This window comes from Pteropus medius, unplaced genomic scaffold (genome assembly GCF_902729225.1).
Source record: "Pteropus medius unplaced genomic scaffold, Ma_sr-lr_union100, whole genome shotgun sequence".
Classification (NCBI taxonomy): domain Eukaryota; kingdom Metazoa; phylum Chordata; class Mammalia; order Chiroptera; family Pteropodidae; genus Pteropus; species Pteropus medius.
The window spans coordinates 12,299,734-12,327,570 of record NW_024342474.1 but is presented as its reverse complement, the minus strand read 5'-3'; the positions used below and the strand labels follow the sequence as shown (position 1 = coordinate 12,327,570).

Genomic DNA, 27,837 nt, shown 5'->3' with positions numbered 1-27,837 from the left:
CCCCAATAAGCACCACCAAATAAGTTATTACAGTGTCTTGGGATGATGTTCTATCATATATACCCATTTGTTATTCTCCTTGTATTAGTTTTGTCTTCTATAAAAATAACTAGTGATAGTTTAAGGATTAAATGGAATAACTCCAGTACATGCCTTAAACATAGTGGGCACTCAATAAATGATTATTAAGATTATAGTCTAAATATTTTTATGTGGATTTTTCTCCCTTATTATAATCTACTTGAAGAATTTATCATAGCTAATCAAAACTAATAGCTACTTAATTGTGAGGTTACTATAAACATCACATGGGTCTATGTGTTTTACATGTATATGCTATCATTATCTTTATTTTACAGACAAGAAAACAGAGTCACTAACAGGATAGCTAAATTGCCCATAGTCACATATCTAGGAAATGACAGAACTGAAACTTAATCCAGGTAGTTTGGTTCATAAGTAGTACAACACACTGAGTACTGATACTATAGAAACATACATACACACACAGACACACACACGCACACATTTATGTGCATTCTGCTTAGCTATAAAAAGCATAAATGTTAAGTCTGAGTCTCTTGATCCCCTTAACATTTTCCTTTCTACTCTAAGTCAAAATCATAGATGCCTGCTAAAACCACTTTCAACTATAATCCACTTCCTTCACACTACACCAAACTCCTATGCTCTGTTCTAGTAACTCTGGTTTCTGTCCTATTGGGTTCTGATTTTCTGATTGCATTATTCAAATAGAAGTCTGATTTGGACTTCCTAGCTAGGTTTCAGTGTTGGCTTTATTCCAGAATCTAGTTAAGCTTTAGTTTGAAACTCTGCTGTCTTTGGATATAATCCAACCCACTCCTGTGTCCAATCCAGGTCCCTGGGAATCCATTCTAGAGCCTTGTTTTGGAATCCATCATCCCTTGAAGGCAAGTATGAACATTTAGAATCAGTCAAATTTGAGATTGACTCTCACTGATCCTGGGCAAGTTTTTAATCTCTCTGAGCCTTTGTTTCCTCATTGGAAATGTGGATATTATTAGGACCTGTGTCGCTAGGTTGTTGTGAGAATGAAATAAAATAATATATATAAAGCACCTACAACAGTACTTGTTACATAGCAATCAATTGAGTTAAAAAAAAGTTGAGAACAGTATAATTCAGTCTGCTTTTTATTGTCTACCCGAATGTCCCTCCTATTCTCTATTCCTCACTCCCCTTTCACTCTTTAAGATTCAGTTCAATCATCATCTGCTCAAAAAAAAAGTGCTCTTCCCTCATGCGCTCACAACAATCTAAACAAACTTTTATCTTCGTCTCTACCACATCTAGAGATTATATACTAATCACCTCTGTCTCCCTGTCATAGGCACCAGCTCTTTCTGAAATTAACTGAAAATAGATATATGACTATATGCCAGAATCAACAAATAAGAAGGTGACAACTGACTATAAATAAGGTTGGATGAAGCAAAGAGAGATTGGTGAGGAAGTTGCGTCTCGGTTGCAAGGAAGATTGAAAGCACCCTGCCACTGAATCAGGCAGTCATGCTTGATGCAGACTAATTACCTTTTACCTTAGCAAGTAAAGAATAAAAAGATGTGTCCTGATGAAAATAGAATGAGATATTTTTATGGGTTGAATTGTGTATCCCCAAAAGATGCTGAAGTCATGACCCCTAGTATTTATGAATATGACCTTAGTTGGAAACAGATTCTTTGCAGATGATCAACTTAAAATGAAGTTATTAGGAGACTCTTAACTCAAAATAATTGGTATTTTTATAAAAAGAGGAAATTTGTGCACAGAGATACACCTGAGAAGACATGCACATGGGCAGAATGTCACAGCAAACTAATACAGATTCGTGCCGAAAACAAAACATAACAGAATTCAGTCGAGAAAATAAATAAATATAACCACCAAAATACTGAAACAAAGAAAAAAATGTTACTCGTCCCAGGCCAACAATTCCATTTTGCAGGTTATCTTCCACAACTGGAAAGGAAAGCACCAGCCATTACTATTCTCTTTCCAAATGTTCATGGTCCATTCTTGCTCATCTATTTCTATTCTTCCAACTGAACTTTAGAAAACTTTTAAGTTTCTGTTAAGATAATATATAAAATGGTTCAAGCATATTTTTTAAATGGCACTGAATATGATTCAAAAATTTCTTATTAATGACATTCCTACGTATTTTATAAAATCTGTTGTTAATGTGAAGTTGATCACTTTTCTTAAACTGTCACTTGCCAGTGTAAAGGAAAATCTCAATTTCTATGTTTCTGAGGTGGTCACCTGCTGGCTCTGGACCACCCAGCTTGAGTGCAAACCCTTACTTTTTCCACTTGCTTCAAATGTGACTAAATAGGTTCTCACACCAATTCCAATTCTCCAGAACACCAACCACCTAGGTATCTTGCACTATCTGCCCAAAGATAGCATAAATTATACAGGTTAAGGATTCTGTCCTACAAGACTCCTTCATCCTCAACTGGTTAGGTTCCAACAACTCCCTCTCTGGTTCAATTAATTTGCTAGAGCAGCTCACAGAACTCAGAGAAACATGTCACTTTCTAGATCATAGACTTATTATAAAAGGATATAACTCAAGAACAGCCAGTTGGAAAAGATACATAGGCAAGGGAAAAGGCATAGAGCTTCCATGCCCTTTCCCCAAATCTCCATGTGTTCACAAACCTGGAAGCTCTCTGAACCATAGCCATTTGGGTTTTTATGGAGGCTTCATTACATGGGTATAATTGATTGAATCATTGGCCATTAGAAAATGATTCAACCTTCAGTTCTCCCTTTCCCCCTCCCAGGAGGTTAAGGGTGAGACTAAAAGTTCCAACTCTATAATTACTTGGTTGGTTCTCTTAGCAACCAGACCCCATCCAAAAGTCACTGCATTAATAATGAAAAATACCTCATATAGCTCTCATCACTTGGGAAATTCCAAGAATTTTTGGAGCTCTGTGCCAGAAAATGGGACAAAGACCAAATGTATTTTTTTTAATTATAAATCACAGTAATCCTAGTCACTAAATCTCTTTAAGTCTGTTTTCTCTACTGTAAAATGAGAATAATAGTAATACAACGTAAGGATTTTAGAATTCCGTGAGATAATGGATATAAAATGTTTAGTAAATGCCTTGTATACAGCAAGACCTCAATAAATATTAGCTATTATTGCTGCTGTCATTACTATTAGGCATATGTATCAATATCCTAATAAGACACTGGAAAAATGAAAACTGTCATGGAGATCCACCTTAAAAAAATACAAATACCCCCTAAAAGCCAAAAATCACTTAGAAATATCATTTAAAAATTAAAATTAAAAAAGCTAAAATTTATTCTCTGATCATTACATTTTTCTCTAGTATATATGTCACATTTATAAATGAAGTGAAGCTATATAATAGTGTTATGAAAATTTTTAAAAGGGGAAAAATGGTTGAGTAGGATCTTCTTAAAATATTTTATCTTAAAAAAAATCACCTAAATATTTTCAAGAAATTATTTTAACTGCATACAGAATATAGTAAATCAAGAGAGAAATTATTTTAGTCAATTAACATTATCCTTTTCTTATTGAAAATTACTTCCTTCAAGCAAAGAAGTAAAGGACTCTAAGTAAGAAGATACAAGAAAGCATTACTCATCATGCAAAGTATTTTAGTAACCACAGCCTCCCTAATTAAGACAAATTTTTTTTCCACGAATCTGAATAGCACACAACAATATCAAAGAAATAAAATGTATGATTTAACAAAATATATATAATCTATAATCTGGTCCCAATATGGTTTAGTTTAAATTGTCTCTATAAGCTAGGGATGTGATTTACTTAAATTACTTATAAATATATCTTAAAAGGCATCTTTGCCCATATCTCTAGAAAGTCCTCACTATCCCAACGTTGGGAATTTGTGCCTCCCTAGGTGAATAGCTGCTAATGTGCATAACAAACCATTTATCCTGAGAGTTTTTTGTCAGTATGTAAAATCTGATTTTGCTTATAACTCATATTAAATAAATGTATGTGTAGCCTAAGATGTATCTCTCCTCTGAACAAAAAGCATTACTCAAACCAATAGCAGTTAATACCAATGCCTAGTTTTCTACATTGAATGGAAAAACTCTCAAAAACCAGGAAATGATGTTTACACTAATAAACTTGATCACCTTGCAAAATACTTTCTGCTGCAGTGTCCTACAAGTGAGTTTTCACTGTTTAAAATGATTCATCCTAATAATAACCAAAAAGGCACACTTGCCTAATTGAACAAAAGAATTTAACATACTTCCATGGGTGCCTAATTTATATTCACCAAATAAGTTACTTTCTTAGTCAAAGGCTTGATACTTGTCTGTCAATATCCTAGACAAAAATGAAAATGACAAATATTAAGATCCCCATTTATTAGATTAAGAAACTGATGTCCAGAGAGATTTTGCCCAAGATTAAACAGTGAGTTAGTGGTAGAGTGGGAAATTAAAACTAAAATCATCGCACTCCATTTTCTCCCTTGATAGCCTATTCATCTACATGTTAAAATAGACCGCGGACTATTGAGATACAGAGGCAATAAAGAACCTAGAAGGCTGGCATTCACTTATCATTGAAAGTTTACTCTTTTAAAAACTGAGTCTGTATTTAAAGTCATAAGAATTACTATACTTTAATAAATAATTAAGAAAAGAAATTTTTTTAAAAAATTACACTTGTGCAGGAGTCATCTAAAATCCAGTAAAAGGAAATTATTTTTGCAGCTTATATGTCTCATCAATTACAAACTGGGTTTAATTTTAACTTTCTGCATGCATATTTTAGCTTTCTCAAGAACTATAGTTAAAAACTGTTTCTTGGTGAGAAATATAACTCATAAAATCAACATTTTTGTGCTTATGTGAATAACGGAATGAATAAATCATCTTATTTTTATACTGTTTCAAGCAGCACAGGGGTGGTTTATAATTATTATTAACAAACAAAAATTATCAAGTTTCACACCAGATTATTCCAGTAATTGGAAATTGACCTACTTGCTGGATAAAATGGTTTGTATTTTTTCTAGTAAGAATTAGATATTCTTCTCTTGAAAAATCAATTTCATAATCCAATTTTAGAGAATTCTCCTAAGTCATTCTATGAAGATTTTTCCAACACTGGCCTTCAGGTAACACTTGGAGTTTAATTTTTCTATTAATTTAGACTAGTAAAAATGTTTGTATTAACATTGTAATACTTCGATTTGTACCTTCTGAAGAAAGGGTAGAAGGAGGAATACCTGACTAATACTCCACTCTCATTAATAGGAGCTCTGCTTGCATTTTCTGTCTATATTGGAGTTCAAATTTTGATTTAATTTTTTAACTCATTTCCCATTTGCCCCAAGAACATTCACCAGCGGTGCTTGTGGCTGCAGCATTTACCCCAAGAAAACTCATGAATTACAGTCCTAACTTTACCCCCAAAGTTTACCACGAAATATCTCACTTTTATTATTATTTTCGCATCGCTCTAGTATATCGATAGTCTTTGGAAACACATGAGATCATTCTTTTTATAGCATTCTGTTTGTAGTAATGGTCTTTCCATTTACAAAATATAGCAATTCTCGATTGCTGAAAATGTCAAAACCTAGATGTTCTGCTTTGTGTTGTTCCGTGCTTTGAAATTTACCACAAGAAAAAAAATTATTAAATATCGATCATCAAATACATTTCTGTTATATTAGGATTAGACACAAGTTCTGTTTAGAAATAACTCCCAGAAGTTTTTATATTTTCACATTGAAAACCAGTCAGATTTATTTCAGCCTCAAAGATAGTGTTTATGTAAAATGAAATTAATGCGGGCAGCAAGCTGCACTTTTTTTTCTAAATGGGAAATGGGTTAAAAATTGGGTTCTGCTGGCTTTAAACAATTAAAAAGTCCAGATTTACCAAAAAAAAAAAAATGAACTAGGGGTAAACATTGATATTTTAATAATTCACTCATCCAATACATATTTATTAAGCATCTACTATATGTTAGGCAATAAGAAACCATTCATGGTTATCAAGATAAAATTCCTGCCCTCTTGAAATTTTCAACTGAATAAGTAGACAATGTTCTATAAATAGCAAAATATGTAATACAGTGGCATATAAGTGATATAAAGAAAAATAAAAGACAAGCATACGGGGTCTAGTGGGTAGTTACTTTTGTCTAAGTCATTGGGGAATGTCTTTCTCTGTCTCTGATACAAGGCAGCATTTGAACACATTCCCACAATATTACAGAATAAAAAGTATTTTAGATTGAGGGAACAATAATTTGAAGTTTCTGAGGAGGGAATGAGAGTGATGTATTCGTGTAAGCATAAGAAGATCATATTAATAGAGTGAGCACAAAGGCAATAGTGGGTTAGGTTGGAAAAGTAACCACGGGTTAGTTTGTGCAGGACCTCATTGGCTGACATAAGGACTTGTTCTAAATTTGATGGGGAAGCCACAGAGGGAGAGACTGACATAATGAGATTTGTATTTCTAAAAGCTCACTCTCAGTTATTGTTTAGACTATAAAATTAGGCTGTAGGGGAAATTTTAAGAAAGTTGCAAGGGAAAGTAATTTGAAAGCTGTTTCAATAATCTAGGAGAAAGAAGAGACTGACTTGGACTAAGAAGTAGCAGTAAAAAGAGGAAGAATTAGTAAAATGTAGGATACGTTTTGAAGGTAGAAGCATACAGGACTTGCTGATGGATTGCATAACGGATGTACAGAAGACAAGAATCAAGGCTAACTTTTTAATATTTTACCTGAGTATCCTGGTGCATGAGACTGCCACTTAGAAAAATGAGAAAGATGAGAGAAGGAGCAGGCTTAATGTGGTCAGGGGACAAGAGTTCCCTATCTGGGATGTTTATATTTACCTATTTGACACCTAAAATGTCAAATAAGTTGGAGCTCACAGAAGGTCAGAGGTGAAGATATAAATGTGCAAGTCATAACATACATATAGCTCCAAAGCCATGAGACTGAATAAGATAAATAAGGAGGTACTCAATACAAAAAAAGAGAGAACAGATATACCATTCTTGGAATATTAAATATGTAGACATTGAAAAAATAAGAACCCAGGAAGAGTCTGACAAAAAACAGCCAGTGAAGTGAGAAGAACCTAATGTGACATTCCAAGAGCTAAGGAAAGAATGTTTTGAAGGAGCGAGTGATCAACTCTATCAAATGCTATTCCAGGGCCAAGTAAAATGAAGTCCCTAAACTGACCAGTAGACAGCAACTATAGAGTCATTGGTGACACTCAAAGCTTGGCTAAAATAAACTCAAAGGACAAGGGAAGTAAGGAATAGAGATTGCACAAAAAACACTCTGAAAAGTTTTGTTATAAATAGGAACAAAGAAATAATAGCCATTGGGCAAAACAAGGTCAGGGAAGTTTAGTTGTTCGTTTGTTTGTTTCTTTGTTTAATAAAGAATATATTGAAGCTTTTTTTGTTTCAAAATCATCTAGTTGAGAGGAGGGAAAACCTGATAATGCAAGACAGAGAGGATAATTTCAAGAGCAAAGTCTTAACAGCAGCCAAAAGTTATAGGATCAAGACCATTGGGGAGGAGCTGGCCTCACCCATTGTACCAGGAGGAAAGGCAAGGTATATAGGTATGGATGCAGCAGGTGAAAAAAGGAAATTCACTTCTGATTGCTTCTTTTTTTCTTTTTAATGAAATAAGTACACAAGTCATTGGTCGATATTGAGGAGGACAAAAGTATACTAGAGATTTGAGTACAGGAGAGATGTGGAAAATTGTCTTGGAGAATGGGAAAACAAAATGATAAATGAAATATAGTATGATTGCTGCACAGCATAGTGAGCAACTTTACTGTGTGGTCATAAATTTAAAGTGAATACCATGATCAAGTCAATGCAGGCTCAAGATAAACATAGAATAGGCTTGAACCAGGGTGAAAGTTTTGCCAGGAAAGCACGATGGAAAAAGAAGTAGGGAAGCTGAAGAGAACAAGGGAACAACTAAATAATTACATCGATTCATCATATCTTCTAACCTGGGTAAAATGGGATCTATAATGTTAGGGGAGGAAAGGCTGTGAAAATGTGTACAGTTATTGGATTCAGGATCTCAGGGTGATGAAAAGTGAAGAACTGTTGGAGTAGAAGTAGAACAAGGCCTTGAAGGTAGGACGCTGCCAGCAAGGAATGGGATGCATGTAATGAAGATATTTCCAGATGGTATGGTTATTGGAAATGACAATGTCCAGGTTAGGATCACGGATTGGAAGAAGACAATGAAAAACTTTTGAATTAGGTAATTGGACTTAAATTTCAGATCTATGTGTCTAATGATAAAAGACATTATTTTTTATTTATATAATGCTTCTTCTGAAAGTACCAAGTTCAGCAAGCCTCATGCCTAGATCATTGCAGCCCATACTTCAGCACTCGAACCACCGGAATGTGGCCCTCATATTGTGACAGAGTTTTTCCTGAGAAGTACAGAGTAAAACAGGGTGAGGGTGAGGAAGGGGAGTGCAGAAGCAAATAGTCAATCTCAGGGAACATGTAACATGTTTCAGAATCTGACACATTTTTACATCTAGCAAATAGTAAAATTGAGGATCTGCTCCGACAATGTCAGATTTTGTATATCTGTTGTCAAATGTATCAGTCACTGAAGACAAGATGAAAAAACTACAAATAAATGATCAAAAAAAGAAAAGACACTGATTCTCATTCTTGGATGGTGGTTGATTTATTTTGATCAATATAATGCTATGTTATAGTTGACATGTTATTTTATACTGAGCCTAGAGAGTGAATCTTAGAATGTTAAGCTTAGATGTGAAGTGTGTCACAAGTATCACAAGGACATTGTTACAAATCTCATGAAAATAATAAAGCTTTTTTTTTTTTCAAAAATATAGTGGAATCAAGGTTTATATATCAATACAATTCCCAGGTATTTGCTTTTTCAGTGCTTTACTGGGAGAGAATGAATAGGTTGGAATTACAATTAACAATTTACATGGCTCATGTGGACATGCTCAGGTATACCTATCTGTGCACTGAGGGTGGCTGAAGTTTAAGAAAATACTAGTTTAGACAATTAATTGCATAGATTCAGAGATGTCAAAATGAACTATTTTCAAGCTTACCTTAATGTGCTTAATTTAAATGTGTTCATAGTTACCAGTGTCTAATATATAGGGCAAGACAACACTTTCTGAGCTTTCAAATTCTAAACACTGAGAAACTTGACTAATAGCCTAGGTAACAAGTAGATTCTGAAGATGCCATTTTCAACAGGATTTAAAGGAGATCCGCAGGGCAGCATGTATTCGTGACATGACTTTTACACTCCTCATCTACCAACACAACAACTCTTACTTTTCTTAGGCATAACATACTAAGGGAAAAAAAACATACAAAAAAGAAAGTCATAATTAGATTTGATTATTGGCTTCCTTTAATAGACAATCAAGCCTAACCAACTCCATACCACCATAAAGCCAAGCATCTAGAGAATCTCTCATCTAGAGTATGCCACATTTACATGTGTACATTCTTTAATTTAATTTAAATTCAGATCTGTTCCAAACTCTTTACTTTTACCTTTTGGGACTCCTTATGTGTCATTAGCAAATTCTCCTAAGTCCTTAACTTTTTTTTCCTGAATGTTTTGTTTACTTTTTAGCTCTAACTGAAATCTGGCTATAACCTGAAGAACACTTATGTACCTCTGGCTTCTTCAAGCAGGGGTGATTTTTCTTTCACAATCCACAACAAACAAACCTGAAAGTGTCACCCTTGTTATTTAAAGCCATTATAGGTTAAGTAGCCTCTCTACAACCTTCCTAAAATCTCAGCTACCTGAGTAGATGCAAGTGGAATTATACGATAAGCTTCCTCATCTTAGCTGAATTCATACTTTGTTCCCTCCCAGGCATTTCATTTCATGAAATAATGTCTCATCAATGATTCTGAAACATTGATTTTCTTTCTACTGCTGTTCTGCCACCCATAGTGGTTTCACTGTCCACACTGATAATCCCTCAAAACTTTTGAGAGGTCTCGATCTCCTTAGTTCTAGTAATCTTTTCTATTGTCCTCAATTGGTCCATAATTGTACCGTGGACATTGTTATTTCCAATAACCGTACCACCTGGAAATATCTTCATTATAAGCATCCCACTCCTTGCTGGCAGCGTCCTACCTTCATGGCTTTGTTCTTTCACTTCTGCTCCAACAGTTCTCTTTTCATCACCCTGAAATCTTGAATCCAATAACTGTACACATTTTCACAGCCTTTCCTCCCCTAACATCATAGATCCTATTTTATACAGGTTAGAAGATATGATGAATCTTGCTGCTCTCTTCAACTTCTCTGCTCCAATTTCCATTGTGCTTTTCTGGCAAAACCCTCACACTGGTTCAAGCCTACTCTATGTCTATCCTGAGCCTGCATTGACTTGATCATGGTATTCACTTCACAGAGTGAAGTGGCTCACTATGCTGTGCAGCGATTATACTATATTTATTATTATTTCTTCTCCCATCCTCCAAGACAATTATATCTTTCTCCTCAACTCTCAAGCAAGCCTCCTTAATCACAATCATACTCTCCAATATCTCTCTTCTTAATTTGAAACATTATTAGAGGTTATTTAGAAAAATAGGCACCTTAGTCTTGACAAAAAAGTCAAATTTTTCAAACATTATTCATTTTTGGTGAGAATGAAATAAATTATATAAGGGTATTCAATATAATAGCTTTTGTCTAAATATGTACTATAGGATACAGATATGTAATATATAAAGTATGAATATGTAATTAGTATATACTAATAAATACATTTGTATGCAAATATATTGTATATCATTCTAAATGTATGTATTAATAAATTGATATATAGTATATAAATAATATAGTATATATTACTGTTTGTTAAAACAAATATAAATTTCATTAATGTATGTTAATGTATGTATTCTGTATATACTTATGAGAAACAGATGCCTTTAAGAAGAACAATGCATAATTACTTTGAATGTACCAATTCAGTTTGCTTCTTAAGCATTTACAAAAATGTGGAAAAAATAAATACCTAATAAGCATCTTTTGGTTTGAGGCATTTGTAATTTTTAAATTGTTGAACCAAAGAGGTTATCGAGTAATGCAAAAGTCAGCAAACTACAAGATATAGGCCAAATCCGGCCAGCCATCTGTTTTTGTAAATAAAAATTTATTGGAACATAGCCACATTCATTTATATGTTGTTCATGGCTGCTTTCTTGCTATAGTGGTAGAGTTGAAAAGTTGCAACCAAGATGATATGTTTCACAAAGCCAAAAATATTTTATATCTGACCATTTACAGAGAAAGTTTGCTAACCACTGTAATATTGATTATGGAGACTTCTTTACATGATTAAAATTCTTTCTAATCACAGATTTTATTCACTACAGATGAGAGGGAGAGATGAGGCAAAGCAACAGATATTTAAGAAGTAAATCAGCAATTTCTTTTTAAATAATCCAAGTAATTCAGGCAAAATGGAATGGTAATGGGAGAGCCTGAGTAATTCAAGTGGACACTATGAACTTTATTTTGACCATGTCCTCATTGGCATCCCAACCACAAAACTAAGCAAACAGTATTAAAAATGACTCAAGCTCAAATGTAGGAGTATTAATCAGCTCAGAGCTGCCATAACAAAATATAGTAGACTAGGTGGCTTAAACAACAGAAATTCATTCTCTCACAGTTCTGGAAGCTAGAAATCCAAGTTCAGTTTGTCAGCATGTTTAGGTTCTGATGAGAGTTCTCTTCTTATATTGTAGACATTGAGTCCTCATATAGAAGATAGATCTCTCTTCCTCTTCTTATAAAGCTAACAGTCCAATCAGATTAGGACTCTATCCTTATGACTTCATTTAACTTCAATTACCTCCTAAATACCTCTTAGCATCTTATACCTCCAAATACAGTCACATTGAGGATTAGAGCTTCAATATATGAACTTGGGGGGAGACACAATTCAGTCCTTAGCAATAGATATAAGAAATTATGATTTGGGGTATACTCAAATTTCTGCTACATACATGGAATGCTGGTTTTGTCCACTAGAGAAATTTGGCTCATCAAGTTTCATATCTTTGATCAGCCGGCTTTATTAATATTAATAAAAATTGACAGGACATAGTGTACTTAAGAAACTAAATGATCCTAAGCATTCTCAACCTATCAATTATTTTACAGCTTAGTGAATTTTTCAGTCTGTAAATAAAAAAGAATTGTTAAACAATTTAAAAGCTAAAAAAAAATCCTATGTATACTGTTGAAGACAGACTCTAGGGATTTTATGAATTTTTTTCCATATGAAGATAGCATCCATAAGGAAAAAATAAAGCCAATAAAGAATAAATCTAAGTTATAAACCATTAAAATTCCACCAACTAAAAAATGGCACTTGGGACTCACCCTTTCTTTCAAAATTACCCTTTAAAAAGCTTCAGAAATGCCCTAAAGGCTTCATTTACAACTACCATATTGGATTTGCTCTGCTTGTGTATTTCAACCTGCCTTACAGGCAAGGTTTGTTTTACTCTTTGGTCTGTTTTACATTTCAAAGTCCATAAGCAGCAGTATCAAAATTCTCAGACAAAAATAAAAGATTTTAAAACAAAAAGATGAACCAGTAGCACATTCTCTATTTGAAATCTCTCAAAAAGTTTCCTTCTCAACTCCAGATCCCCCAGTGCCATGGTAAATAATGTCATAATTTTAAAATTTTTAAATAGCTAATTTTATAAAAGTGATTTATTTTCAAAATGATTATATCATATTTGCATTAGCTAGTAAATTTTTGTAATGATTTTTTCATGTCATAATCTCTCAATATCCATTTAAGTTGAATTTTGTATGGTTTGCTGAGGACCCATCACCTATGTTGTAAGTGCACCTCACTCAAGTTACAATAACGTGTTTGCCTCTTACTCTACAAAATTCTAAGTAGCTCATGGTTTACCAAATGGATTGTTATTACCTTTCATTATTTGATAAGATCAAAAGACCTTAATGTCAAAGGTAAAGGGATGCCCTAATCATGATCATTACTTTAAGTTCCAAATCTTAGAAATGATCATCAATCAATAAGTAATTCCTGCATATCTTTACAATGAAAACATCTGAAAAGTTCTGTATTGGGTAAAGAACGCTGTCATGATTACACAAAGAACAAAGAAAAAAAAAAAACAAGTATTTTGACTATTTCTCTCTGATAGAGCATTTTGCCTTAATTGACTTTCAGACTTTTAACCTTAATTTACATAACTATCCCTCGATTTCAGTTCTTTGAAATGAAGCTATTTTGAAAAACCTGCTGATGTCAACATAAGCTGTTTTAGCTCTAAAGTTTATAGAAATTGTCACCTTTCCCTTAAAATGCCTGATTGGCAGTGCTTCTGTCAGCAGTAATCCCCAGCCCAAATTTTAATGAACTATTCCTCCCTTTCTCCAGGGTTTTAGATTGCTATTTGGCTATAATTAATTCCAGACTGACCAATGGCCAGTGAAGGATGCAGCTCACTCCCAGAAGAAGATTATTGAAACCATTATTTTGTTCTAAGTACAGCTGTTCTGTCTGGAAGATACAGAAAATACACATTATTTATCTTGTGATTATTAATTTCAAATAAGTAAGAAAGAGACAAGGAGGCATAAAAAGATCACTCCCTTTCATTGTAGCTACACAGAAAAGTAAGCCACAGGGGTGGGGTGGAGTGCGGGGAAGGGGAAGAAAGCACATAGATTTTCAACCTTGTCACAGTCTCCTGAGCTATAGCTGAGAAGAACTGACATCAAACCTTTATGTGAAGTCCTACTGTAACATAGTACACCATGTTGATTCTCCTTCCAAAATATATTCAGAATCTGCTCACTTTTCACCACTTCCACTGCTACCACTCTGGTTCAATACAGAATTATTTCTCAGATTAATGCAGTAGCTCCTTTCTGCTTTGGCCTTGGCCCCCCTCCTCCCAACAGCCTGTTCTACATGGAGCAGCTAATGTGATCCCTTAAAAAATGTATATCAGGCCAGATCATGCCTGTAATGGACTGACTGTATCCACCCCAAATTCACGTTTAGGCCCTAAGTCCCAATGAGATGGTATTTGAAGATGGCATCTTTGGGAGGGAGGTAATCAGGTTTAGATGAGGGCATAAGGGTGCTTTAAGAACACCAGAGAGCTTGCTTTCTCTCCCCACCATGTGAAAACACAGCAAGAAGCCAGCCATCTGCAAGTCATTCTGGCACTCTGATCTGGGACTTTCAGCCTCCAGAACCGTAAAAAAATAAATTTCTGTTATTTAAACTACCCCAGTCTATGATATTGTGTTATGGCAGCCAGAACAGACCAAGGCAATGCCTCTGTTCTAAGTGCATGTCTTTCGATAATCAACCAACAAGATCCTTCACCACCTAGCACAGTTTCCTTGCAGGCTTCATCTCACCCTACTCTCAGTCTCACCCATTCAGCTCCAGGCACACTAGCCTCCTTGCTATTTCTTCAACAAGTCAGACACCTTCCTCCTTAGGGTTCCCTCCATCTTTGAAATTTTGAATCGTGTCACCATTTCAGCAAAACATTTCCTGACCATGCACCCTGTTCAAAACTGCAACCCCTCCCACCCCCCAACCAACATTTCTGACATTTTCTTCTCTGTTTTATTTTCTGTAGAAAAGTTATCACTGTCTAACATTACATATTTATTTTATGGTTTGCCTCTCTCCCCTGTTAAAATATAAGCCCGATGAGTACAGAGACTGTTTTCTCTTTTGTTAACTGCTGATTCTCCAGTACCTGATATAACTGTGTCTAGCATACTGTAGATATTCAACAATGTAGTCAAATCCATGAATAAATGTCGTTCTAATTTCAAAGAACAAGAAGGACAGGAGCTGATAGACAACTAGATACATATTTCATTTTCAGATTGCAAAATCATCCCAGGTACAAAGTATAGCTTCTTAATAGCCTCACTCTAGGATTGCCATGATAATAACCCAAGAGTTCAATAATTCTAGGTGTCACCTATTTTTTACCAACAACTACATTTACATAAATCCTTAATGAGAAAATGGCTACACCTATAGCTAATTCATAGCTATTTCACCCCCTTTCCATTTATATTTACCCAAAATGAGTTTCCTTAGCAGTCTATAAGCTTCTAAAAATTAATAAACAGAAACCTTATTTAAAATGGAATCAGGAGGCTAGAAGAGAGATTCTCGTCATGTGTCACTCAATACACTCCACTGACCCAACAGAAAGAGACCATACCTCTCTTTTGTTTCTCTGGAATTGTGCATAGTTCTCCATTAGATCACATGTCCTAAATTGTAATTCTTTGTTGTTCCCAAATAAACCAACTTTGCTGGAAAAGTATCTGGCTGTTTATCTATTTAAGGTCAACAGGTACATTACCATTATTTCTTTGTTTATTCTGTTTTTTAAAAATCATACTTTATTCGATTCACAAAGCAGACAGAGCATTGCCTTCTCTTCCTCTCTGATGTGGTGAAGGTGGCTGAAAGAAGAAGTTGGTGATTACTTATTCATTTGACAATAATTTATTGAGAGCCTATCTTGAGTCAAACAGTTCTAGGCAGAGAGTATAGAGCAGTGAACAAGCAGACATAAACATCTGCTCTCATAGATCTTATATTTGGTAGTATGGGGGTGGGGGGAAGTATTGCAGACAGATGATAAGTAAAACAAGACAAATAGAATAAGTGCTAGAGGAGATAATAAAAAGTACCACAGAGAAAAGAAAATCAGGGAATAAAGATAAGAAGTGATCAGCAAGGCTATGATTCAAATAGGGGTGTCAAAGAAGATGTCACTGAAAAAGGTGATAATCGGCCATGCACATATGTGAAGAAAAAGTGTTTTAGGCTGAGGGAAGAAAAAGTGCAAAGTCCTAAGGCTGAAGCATGCCTGGTATGTTGGAGAAACAGAGTGAGTAGGAGAGAATTAAGAGATGAGGTTAGAGTAACAGCAAGGGGCCAGATCTCCAAAGATCTTGCAGACCAAAGGAAGAATTCTGGATTCTAGTCTATTACCAATGGGAAGTCATTGGAATGTTTGAGCAGGAGAGCAACATCACCAGATAAGTTCAATAGTTCCTGTTCTCATACCACTTTATTTTTTTATTTTTTATTTTATTTTTTAATTCTTTAATGTCTCCACATATTTGACCTCTTTTACCCCATCTACCTCCCTCCTCATCCCCCCTTCCTCCTACCTTCTGGTAACCACTAGTCTATAGTCCATGTCCATGAGTCTCTGTTTGTTTGTCCTGTTCATTTGTTGCTTTTAGGTTTATATCCCACATATAAGTGGTATCATGTGATTTTTCAACCTTTTCTGTCTGGCTTATTTTACTTAACATGATTTCTCAAATGTGAACATGTTAGTTTGAGATTCTAAGTAGTCATCCGAATGTGGATGTCAACTAGTTAATAGAATGTAGAAGTTTGGAGTTGAGAGAGAACCAGGTTGGAGATATAAATTTGGAAATGATCATCAGCAGCAGATGGTATTTAAGCCATGAGCCTGGAAGAGGTCACCGCTAATGTAGGTAGCAAAGAGAAGAGGTCCAAAACCTGAGTCCTGGGATATTCCAGTTTTAAGTAGCTTGAGAGGAGAAGAGAGAGAAAAATTAGACTTGGAAAGAATGGCCAGTGCGTTGGAAGAAAAAAGAAAAAGCCCAAAACAGGAAAATATGTTGCCCTGAAAGACAAGCTAAAAATGTGCTTCCAGGAATTGGAGAGAACAACTGTGTCAGATGCTGCTGACAGCTCAAGATGAAGACTGAGAATTGACCATTGGATTTAGCAATGTGGAAGCATTATTGAACTTGACGAGCAGCTTTCATATAGTGTTGAAGGCAAAAGCCTAAAGTAGAGTACATTTAAGAGACAAGAAAAGAAAGAGAAATTGGAGTCAGTGCAAACAGAAAACACTCTCAGCAGTTTAGCTATAAAAGGAAGGAGAGAAATGGTGCAGTAGCTGGAGTGAGTGTGCGTATACGTGGTTAGGTTGAAAGAAATAGCACCATAGGTTTAATGTTGGTGGGGAAAGATCCGATAAAGAGGGGAAATTGATTCAGGAGAGAGAAGGGAAAACTGCTAAAGTGATGTCCTTGAGAAAGGAAGAGAAGATAAGGATCAGGTATACAAAAGGAAGTGTCCAATGCTGCAGCAATGACACACTTGATCCAAAGGGATAAGAAAAAAGCAGCTTATACAGGACAAGACTTATGCAATGACTACACATGAAAATGTTGAAATTAGTTAATTCTTAATTTAATGGCCAACTTGTAAGGGCCAAATACCTCTGTTGGAATATGTAAAACAATAACTTGGGGGCCTCTTTATAAATACACCCTGATTAAGCACTTTCTAAAACTTCATTTACTTTCAGGATAAACAATCTTTCACAAAACCTTGAATGAATTAGTGGAAATATATTTAGAAGTAAATCAAAAATTGTGAAGGTCTAAAAATTCTTAAAACTAGAGAAGAGGGAGGAGGTTGGTAAGCAAGTTGAACATGAAACAATATTGACAAGGTAGAAAAATAATAAAAAACCTCTTTTCAACTAGATTTTTAAACTTCTAGCAGAAGAAGCCATTTACCCTCAGTGAGAGTACAATGTCCATAGTAACTATTCAATAAATGCTTGTTGAATTAATTAGTTAATTCAGTTCTACAGTTGGTTTGTGTTACATTAAATTCTATACTCAGTGTACTTGTGGTTTGCAAGTTTATAGCAGTAATAATCTCATGTATCATTCCCACTAAAATGCATTGTTTACATTGATTTCTTTCTTTTTTACTGTTCATTATTTCTTTTTTACATTAGTGATTAAATATCATAAACATTGAGCATCTTATATATCTTTTGTTGGAAATATATGTAAGACTTTAGTCTTAAAAGTGTATAGCATGTAATAGCTGAAAAATGGCTTAACAAGAACAGTTAAATGGCCATGTTACAGAATAATTAACAAAGGTGGGAAAATGCCTTGTTAAATTGTGTTAAAATAACTTAAATATTGAAGCAACTGTGTCCATTTTAATAGGAGTTGGTGTTGTTTCAAAACAAATGGTTGTCAGACTGGGGGTTAGGATCGTATAAAAATATTTCCCATTTAAAGAAATTATCATTACTCTTTTGGTTTATGAAAAAACTTATCAGGTGAAAGGTTTTTCAGAAATGAATTACTCTCATATAATAGGGAGAAACTATATTTATTTGATTTCAAAGAGGGGGAAAGCATAGTCATTTGAAGAAACTTATTTCTCTACGGTACCTGGAAAACTAGTAGGCAAGGAACTACCTCAGCTGATGCCCTAAGAATGCACTAGTAATGATAACCCACAGAGAGATCCTTTCATTAGCTTCTACCAGGAACCATACAATTAAATAGTTTCAGTGTAAGTTTAAATATTTTGAGGAGTTCTGGTTGAAGGAACCATCTTGGGAGTGAATTGATATTATACAGAATTAGACCAGACTATGTACATAGCCTCAAGATATTTTATTTTAAAAAGAAGTATTACTTGAGGCCATCAACAAGGCATATACATACTATTTAATGTTTACCTAATCAAAAGCCAAGTAAGAAAAGTCATACTTAAAAAAACTTTTTTTTAATTCTCAAATAACTCAAATAATAATTCAATCATGATATGCATGATTAAGATGGGAATAATATTATATAATTATAACCTTAAATTAAAAACAACAAATATATCTACTACTTAAAGAGAAAAGATATATAACCATAGCAAATGAAATGTTTAGCAGTCAATAAATATATTTTATGAAAGAAAGAAAAGCTCTAAAACTGTATTACTTGCAAATAGCAAATCATCATTATTATCACCACCACCACCACCACCACAATAAATAGACGTTATCTGTTGTAGCTTAAACAAAACTCAGTCATTCAAGATAGGCTCTCCTATTCATGAACTTCAATAGGGCAACTTATCCCTTAACTTAGTTATTCCATTATAGAAAACTAAACAGACCCCACCAATACGGTACATAGAGCCCCAGGTATCAGAGGTTTCCCCTACTGCATAATTCTCAAAATGGCTTTGTCCCTTTCTTCTCCACCCCCAATAAAATTTGCTTCCTTTCATTTTTTTCAGGACTCAAGCAAAGATAAGCCTTCTTTTCATGTGCATTTCATTCCTACAGCATTGTGCAATGATCTTAACGTGGTACTAAATTTTTGCCCTATAAAATGTTAGTGCTTCCATGTTGCATGAGTCTCTAATCCACTCTTTCCTATAAATATTGTATTCTCTCTTCAACAAAAGCACGATCTCCTTGAGGCCAGAAATTCTTGTTACAAAATACCTGTGTTCCCTCTACAATCACAGCACTGTGCCAGGTAGATATTGAATTCTTTATAAAAGCACAGTGTCCTGAAAAAAAAAGCAATCAAGAAAACTCCTTTACAAAACATTGATTTACAAATTACCAAGTAGCAGCAAAAGGAAACTGAAAACTATCTGCCATAATTAATTGAAATTTAAATAGGGTGAGTAACAAAATATTTCAGTACAAATCTGTCACTTTGCCGCTTGATTAACTTGTAAAACATCTATGATAAAACAATATTTAAAATATTCAAATATATCTTCTGATTGATGAAATTATAAGCTATAAGACACATGCTTCTTTGTTTTTGTTTTTGTTTTGTTTCCAAATTTTTTACGAGGGCCATGTATTATTTTTAACATCAACATGAAATTAATGAAGATAGCTATTCCACTATTTTTCTAGTAATCAGATTATCTAGTTTATTAAGGTGATCTATATTTTAACCTCTGAATTCTCAAAATTTCTGGAATCTGTTTCAGCAGAATCCTAAGACTCTGGAGCTAGGTAGCCTGGGTTTGAATTATAAATCCACTAATTCCTATTGTGTGATTGAAGTACATTACTCAGTCACTTAGAGCAGGGGTCCCCAACCCTTGGGCCATGAACCAGTATAGGTCACTGGCCTGTTAGGAGGTGGTGACAGGCAGACGAGAGAAATTTCATCTATATTTGCAGCTGCTCCCCAGTGCTAGCATCACCACCTGAGCTCCACCTCAGATCATCAGGTATTAGATTCTCATAGGAGCACCGGTCCCTGGTCCCAAAAAAGTTGGGGACTGCCGACTTAGAGTCTAAATTTCCTCACCTGGAAAACCAGAAAGTAACAGGCACTACCGCAAAGGTAGTGAAAAAGATTAAATGGGTTAGAACGTACAAAGCCCTTAAGAGTGGTTCACATTTAAAAAACACGAGCCCATTTGTTTTTGTAGTTATGGTCAATACGTTTCGGGGATGAGAGGAAAGATAGCTTACTTATTTGTCTACAACAACCTACTTTTAAAGTAAACCTCCAGACCTCTGAGACTTCTCATGAAAATAGGGCACATACTATAGAAAGACTGCTGCATTATATCAAGTAAACTCTATACTTCTTGTTACATCTTAACACCAAGAAAGAGAAAATCTCTACAAACCTCGTATAAATAGTTTTGATTACCTAAGTTTGAGATTTAAAAACACATCCTCATTCAATGTACACTGACTACCTATTTTGGCTTAAAAATGTTAAAGGAATATCCTTGTGCGATACAGAGAACAAATTACTGTCCTAATAGCAAGCATCAGAATTCCTCTTAGGGAACTATTCTGATAAGCTACTTGTAGTAGAAACTCAAATCCTTAGAGACAAGCTAGCATGAGATGATGCTACGGTAGAGAAAGTTAAACTAGTCAGCATTAGACATAAAAAAGACTTTGGTAAGAGAGAAGAGAGAAAATACTTCAGGGTTTATGATAGAACAGCAAAGTGACTTTTAAGAAAAGGAGGTTCCAATATTACATTTTAAGGGTTTATTTGATTGTGTGTGGGTTTTGTTTTTGTTTTTGCAATGTAACACCCTGCATTCATATATACCCACATCCCCTCTAAAGCTTCAGTAAATTCAGGTTAACTGGTCAAATAAGATTTCTTATTTATTTGTTTCCATTTTGGTCTTGCAAATCAAAGAAAGAGGCAAGTTCCACATCTCCCTTGACATGGTTTGAGAAAGGGACAGATCTGTGAGGTAAGGATGCTATCAGTTCACAGAAACAGCTCTTTTTCAGAGGTGAGCATTATTAGATCATGAATAATTCTCCCTGTCTTTCCATTCTCAGAACCCTCCCCTTTGGGGACATTCAGAAATGCTGATCTATGGTCTACATTCACTATCTCCAGTTACTGTATCCTCTCTGAAGTCCCACCCCCATTTGCTCTTGAACATAGAAAAATGTTCTTGTCAAGGTAACTAGTGACCGCCACATGGTTAGTGACAATGAATGGTCAATTGTCACTCCTCATCTAATTGGACTTTCCACAATTTGTCATCTGCTCTCTTTGAAATATTTTCTTTATTAACTGCCAAGAATATCACATACACCTATTTTCTTAGTACCTCAACCACTTGCTCCTTCTCAATCAGTAACCTTCACTGGCTCTTAACCTCTAAAACCTCTAAACATTGAATCAGTCCCTCCTTTTTCCTATTCTCTTTTCTACCTGCTCTCACAGCCATGGTGGTCCCAACTATCCTCATAGGTTTGAATATCATGATATGCTGGCAAATGGACATCTCTAGCCTGATAACTCACCCAAACTCCATATTTATAAATTCGATTATCTACTTGAATTTCTCACAGACATCAAGGGGCCACCTAAATGTCTAATAGTTACATCAGTCACAAAAATTATCTCCTTCCACAATTGCTCTCTCAGTAAATGGCAATTCCATCCTTCAGATTCTCAAGCCAAAATCTTTGCGTAACCCCTGGTACCTCTCTTTCTCTCACATCCCACATTCCATTCATCAGCAAATTTTTTGTCTCTTCTTTCAATATATATCCAGAATTGGACCATTTCTGACTTCTTTGCTGCTAATATCCTAGTCTAAGCAACCATCATATTTTGCCTGAATTTTGCCATAGACTCTTAACTGGTTTCATGCCTCTGACCTTTTCCCTACATCAGGGTCTTTCAATCTCAACACTATTGACATTTTTGGCTAGGTAACTCTTTATTGTAGGAGACTGTCATGCACACTGTTGGATGCTTAGAAGTATCACTGACTTCTACCCACTAATGCCGATAGCACACATTCCACCCCTCCCATCCCCTGAGTTGTAACAAATACATCTCCAGATATTGCCAAGTGTCTGAAGGACAAAGTCACCCCTTGATTGAGAACCATTAACCTACAGTATAATTCAATCTTGTCACAAGAATAATCCTTTTATAACAGAAACAGGAATATGTAATACTTCTGCTAATACCTGACCAATTGATTTCCACATCACCCAGAAAAAAGCCAGTCTTTATCACAGTCTATTTGGAGCTACCCGCCCATGACTGCCTCTCCTATTTCTCACCCCTTTACTCACTCTGCTCTTGTTCCTTAAACACACCAACAAAACTTCCATCTCAAAGTCTCAGTGCTTTGTTCCCTCTGCCTATAGTCCTTGTTCTGTGATATCCACTTTGCTTTTGCCTTCAGTCATTTAAATTCTTTGCTCAAAAGTCAGCTTCCCAATGAAGCCATCCATATTCACCCATTTAAAAAATTCAGCCCTTTTCTCCTGCCTGACCTGCCCCACATACTTCCTATTCTTCTGTTCTAGCTTTATTTCGATGGCACTTACCTCCATTTAATATACTACATGTGTTACTAATTGTTTTAACATCTGTCTCTACATAATAGAATGTAAACCCCAGGACGGAAGAAATTTTTGACTTATTTTTTTATTTGCTGCTGTATCCCCATCACATAGAAAAGTACCTATGAGAGGCACTTAATAAATGCTTATTAAATAAATGAGAGAAAGTGGGAGGGAGGGAAGGTAAAATACATTTTAGGAACCATCTGAGATAGATCTGAAGGGTCTGGGAAGCTGATATCTAGGATACATGAACCATTAACAAAGACTGAGTTGGTTTCCATAGAATTTATTTAAAATATAATTCATAATGTACAATGGAAAGATTTGTCGAAATTCTTCTGTGCCTAGGAATTTTTATGTAGGGGGTATTTAGAAACCATACTTATAAATCCATTAACATATAGATCTAAATATCTATAGTTATATAAAATAAGTAGAACTTTAAGAGAAATTTTACAAAATGCCACAGGCTCTGGTCACTCCCCTAGATACATAAAAAGAAGTACACTGGTGTAAGTCAAATCATTCAATTACGTGTCCCGTAAGGTAGCTTAACAAGTAATAGTAACAGTGAACGAAGCTCTTTTCTATAGATGAAAGCCTACATGGTTCGTTTGTAAGTGAAATAGAGGAATAGAAATGCTTCCTGCTGCAAGCTGACAGCTACATGGAACCCCCTGAAGTTATAAATTGAATTCCTCTACTAATTACTGGTCTGAAAGGGACAAAGATCCACATTTTATTTCTCTTGCTGAACTTGCAATATAAGCACTTGTGAATTTTACATTAGGGTCAAGCTGGGAAGTTCTCAGTCAGTTTTACTTGGAGTACAGAACAGTGTTACCTCCATGCAAATTAGGTCAGGCATTCTTTCCTGCCTTGGGCACCTACGAGCAAGATTTCAGTGTAACAAATTCTAATAAGGAAGTTGATATAGAGGGGAAAAGAAAGAAAGAAGAAACAACAAAATAAAACAAAACATAGATTCTATTCGAAATAAAATTTTGTTTAGAAATTTGAAATTAAATATTATGGATTTTAAGAGTGCATATTTCAAAAAGACCAGAATTTTATAATATCACTCATTAAAATTGCATGCCACATTCATTGATAACACTATCAACTAATCTATCTACTCTCTTGAAATACTCATTTTAAGACCAATAAAGTTACCCAGCAGGCAGGTACTTTAATGAAATAGGCCCAGTTCTCCAGAGAGGAGAACCTGTGGTTCAAATGCTAACGCTTTTGATCAGGTAAGCACTTTATTCTCGCCAATGAGCAATAACTTTTATGTGGATGCTGATCAAAAATGTTCTTGGGAAGGAAAAAGGATGGGGAGAAGGGAGAGGGAACAAAGGACTATTGTGATGTAATATTTCAAAACAGATTTTTTGAGAAGAAAAAATAGCTTCGGCATTTTTAATGGGTGTATGTGCCCTTTCTAACTTCCTGGAAAGTCAGAGTTCACTCTCCTGCAAAAGCAGCAGCTTCATTCAAATTAGAATAACAAAATTCATTCATTTATTCATCCAACAATTACTGAACATAAAAGAAAAGAATGTAAGTATATTTATGGTGAACACAATCTCCATCATTAAGTTTCCTTTCTCTCTTGTTTTTGTTCTATTTACTGTAACTTACTTGAAATATGTCTGAACAAAAATAATCTAAGGAATAACTAATACACTGAGGTTCAACATTTGAGAATGTAGAAAAAGAAACAAATCAATAAGTGTAAAATATTGACTAGTTCTGGGAGTCATCAAGACCTAGCTTGAAATCCCAGCTCCCTTACTTATTGGCTGTCTAAATGAATGGAAGACTCCATCCCTGGGTCTCAATTCCCTTAGGTGGAAAATGTTCTAACAGTACCTACCCACGAAGTAGTTGTTGGGATTAAATGAGATTCTGGCAAGCACTCCTTCCCAGAACATATTCAACAAATTATAGTTATTTGGCTTATCTTTTGGAATCCTAAACATATGTAATGCCTTTCTTAATTTCTATGAGCACTTTTTGGCAAGATTTTAGAAACACTAAATTGCTTTTGAGCTCTTTAGAAGAAATTATTTTTCATGCTCATCTTCTTTAAAAATACAACCCTTGGAATTTTCGTGCTTTCGAATGTCTCAAACGAATGACGAAGAAATTCCACCTTTCAAGGACACCTTCCAATAAAATAACAAAGAAAATTCTTACCTAGTTTTGGCAAGGAATAGGGCACTTTAAAGTAGTCCTCATAAAATTCTATTAATCTCTTTGTTATATGGAGAGCATAGTCCCCAGATCCTCTTCTGATGGCATCGGGTCTTGCATATAATCGTACCTAATTAAAAATATATATAAAGATTACTTTAGCCTTTTGGTACTCAAATTTTATCTTCCCTGCATATGTGAATCTACACAAATCACTTCAAATAGTACAAAAATTAAGCAGTGTTCTTGTTCATATTTCAAAGCATGCTGTGGCTGACAGAACCAAACTTAAACAATTAAAGTAACCAAGTTGAGCAAGTCACAATTTCCTCGCTTTACAAGGAGACATAGAGAAGATTTATACACCCTGCATCCAAATAAATATTCAGTTATCGCTTACATGTGCTTGCTAGAGATACGAAGGCAGGGTGGATTAGTATAACGGTTTCCTGACTATGCTGAAAGTAGGCAGGACACGGTAGCTCCACAGGAGAGAAAATTTATGGTTTGCTAAAAACACATTGCATCCAGCTTTGGAAGTATTACTATGCTGAACAATAATGTAAGTTATGCTTCCTTATTTTCTTTGAAACCAACTGTCCTTATTCCCAATATGCAAGGTACAAATAGAAAATTTTTCATGTACGTAAATGATTGCCATCCTGGAAGGCCGTCTGCAACTGTTCCTGGCTTCAAAACCAGCTGGAATAATTCTTATTTCTAACACAATCCAGATACTTAATATTGATTTCTAAATCAAGTATTGTATATTATCTAGTCTTTAGCCAAAAAGAAGCCTGAGGCAAATAACATAAAACTGAACAAAACTAACAATTGTACAGAAAAGGTTAAAATGAGATTAGTTTTCATAAAGCTTTCATAAAGCTATCCAGCATCTTTCTTTCCAAAGGCTAAATCTATTTTTCACAGATGTGGTCCCTAATCCTCATATCAATTCTGTGAATAATAAATATGTATTCTGTGGAGTAGTGGAGAGCATAGCAGCCTGGGAGTTGGGTTTTAGTCCTGCTCTGCCACTAACCAAGCTGGGTGATATTGAACAAATTACTTAACCTCTTTGGATCTCAAATGTTCTCGTTTATAAAATGAAGGTATTGGCTACCAGCTGGTTACTAAAGTTCTTTGCAGTTCTAAAACACATTACTTCCAATTGCATTTTACAGATAAAGGAGTTTGTGTTCTTTTCAAATCACTAAAAAATAAATAGTTTACTCGGTACATGAAAATGGATATTTATAGTCAACAGAAAGACAAAAGAAAGCTATATCAATTGTATAAAAATTGATTATACAATCAAGTCTTTTTTATCCTTGTTTAAGGAGAGAGAACGAAGATTTCAGAGATGTGTATAATCAAAAAGAATAGAAAGTTAAAGAAATACTTTCTGACTTTATGTTAGAAAGCCTTGTAATTCAATAAGATATTTACTAAATTCAATAACATTTATATACTAAAGTTGTGAAGCTACTTCCCAGCAAACAATCAAATCAAATATCAAATTTAGTTCACAGTCACTTACAGTTTTAGTTGGGGTGTAGACACTACCTACAATAGCAAAACTTAACACTCTTAGAGAGACAATGGTTATAATTCCCTGCCCCTGGTATAATCTGCTTATAAACATGTAATATCGTAAGTCAAGTTCCCAAGAAGCAGATCCAAAGGAAAGCATGAGTGTACAAGTGATTTACTAAGTAAGTGTTCTCAGGAGAATCCTATGAGGGAGCACAGGAAGCAAGATAAGGAAGACTAATAGCCAAGCAAGGTGCAACCTCAGGTGAAGTCCTGGTCTCAGCCTGATACCACAGCCCACTTTAGAGTGTAAACTACTGGCAAGTTTGTGCTTCCTTGAAATATGAGAGCTAGATTCCCAGATTCCTGCACCTCAGTCAATGGTTACTGGTTAATAAGGGAAAGGCATAAAATTCCAGACACTTTTTGTTCTTGAAGCATCTGGCTGATGCAGCTCCAGTGGCCCAAGGATAGTCCTTTGAAGAAGATTTCAGGTATGAGCTATTAGAAGCAAAGTGTAGAGAGCTGGAGGATAATCACACCAAAAAGGAAAGAAGATCTGGCCTCTGCACCAAAAACATACACTACAGACAGTAATCATTCACTGATACATTCATTCATTCAACAAATATCTATTTGACATCTGGCTTGTATCAGGGAAAACATTGTTAATTTAGTGTTGAAGAAGACATATTCTCTAACCAAAGGGGGTACAATGCACTATTGGGGTAAAAGGCAATGAGATATAATCCCCATTCTCAAAGAGTTTCCCAATTATTAGGTAAGTTAGATAATAATAACAGACAATGATGCATGCCATACAAATGATAATCTACAAATGATAAATGTATACTGAGGAGAATGGATAGCTTTCAGAAGGTTCAAAGTGAAGTAAATAGTAATTTCATGTTAAAACCATAACCAGGACCACTGTAAAATGATGTGGCAAAAGGCTACTCATTTTACAACTCAGAAGCATCATTGATTTTGTTAGAAACAGTGATTCCTATTAATCATCTCTACCAGTTAGTCAAGCTATCCGTAGGCCTAGACAAAAGAAACACAATTAAATCAATCTGGTTGTCAAGATTTGATGAAAATGATCCAATCTGAGTGAGAAGATAAACTATACACATGCTTAGCACAGTATCTTCATTTGTTCATTCAAACATTTATTGCACGCCTGCTGTGTGTCAGACATTGTGCTAGAGAATACGAATAAACATTCCTACCACAAAATGAACACGGCATTT

At 34.9% G+C, this 27,837-nt stretch overlaps 1 protein-coding gene across 1 annotated transcript in view; it reads right to left on the bottom strand.

Moving 5' to 3' along the window:
- Nucleotides 1-27,837, bottom strand: part of TRHDE (thyrotropin releasing hormone degrading enzyme) — a 335,250-nt gene that overhangs the window by 213,104 nt on the left and 94,309 nt on the right. The window contains exon 3 of the mRNA XM_039866032.1: nucleotides 25,055-25,181. Coding sequence (XP_039721966.1) covers nucleotides 25,055-25,181 — 127 coding nt within the window. The remainder of the gene's footprint in view (nucleotides 1-25,054; nucleotides 25,182-27,837) is intronic.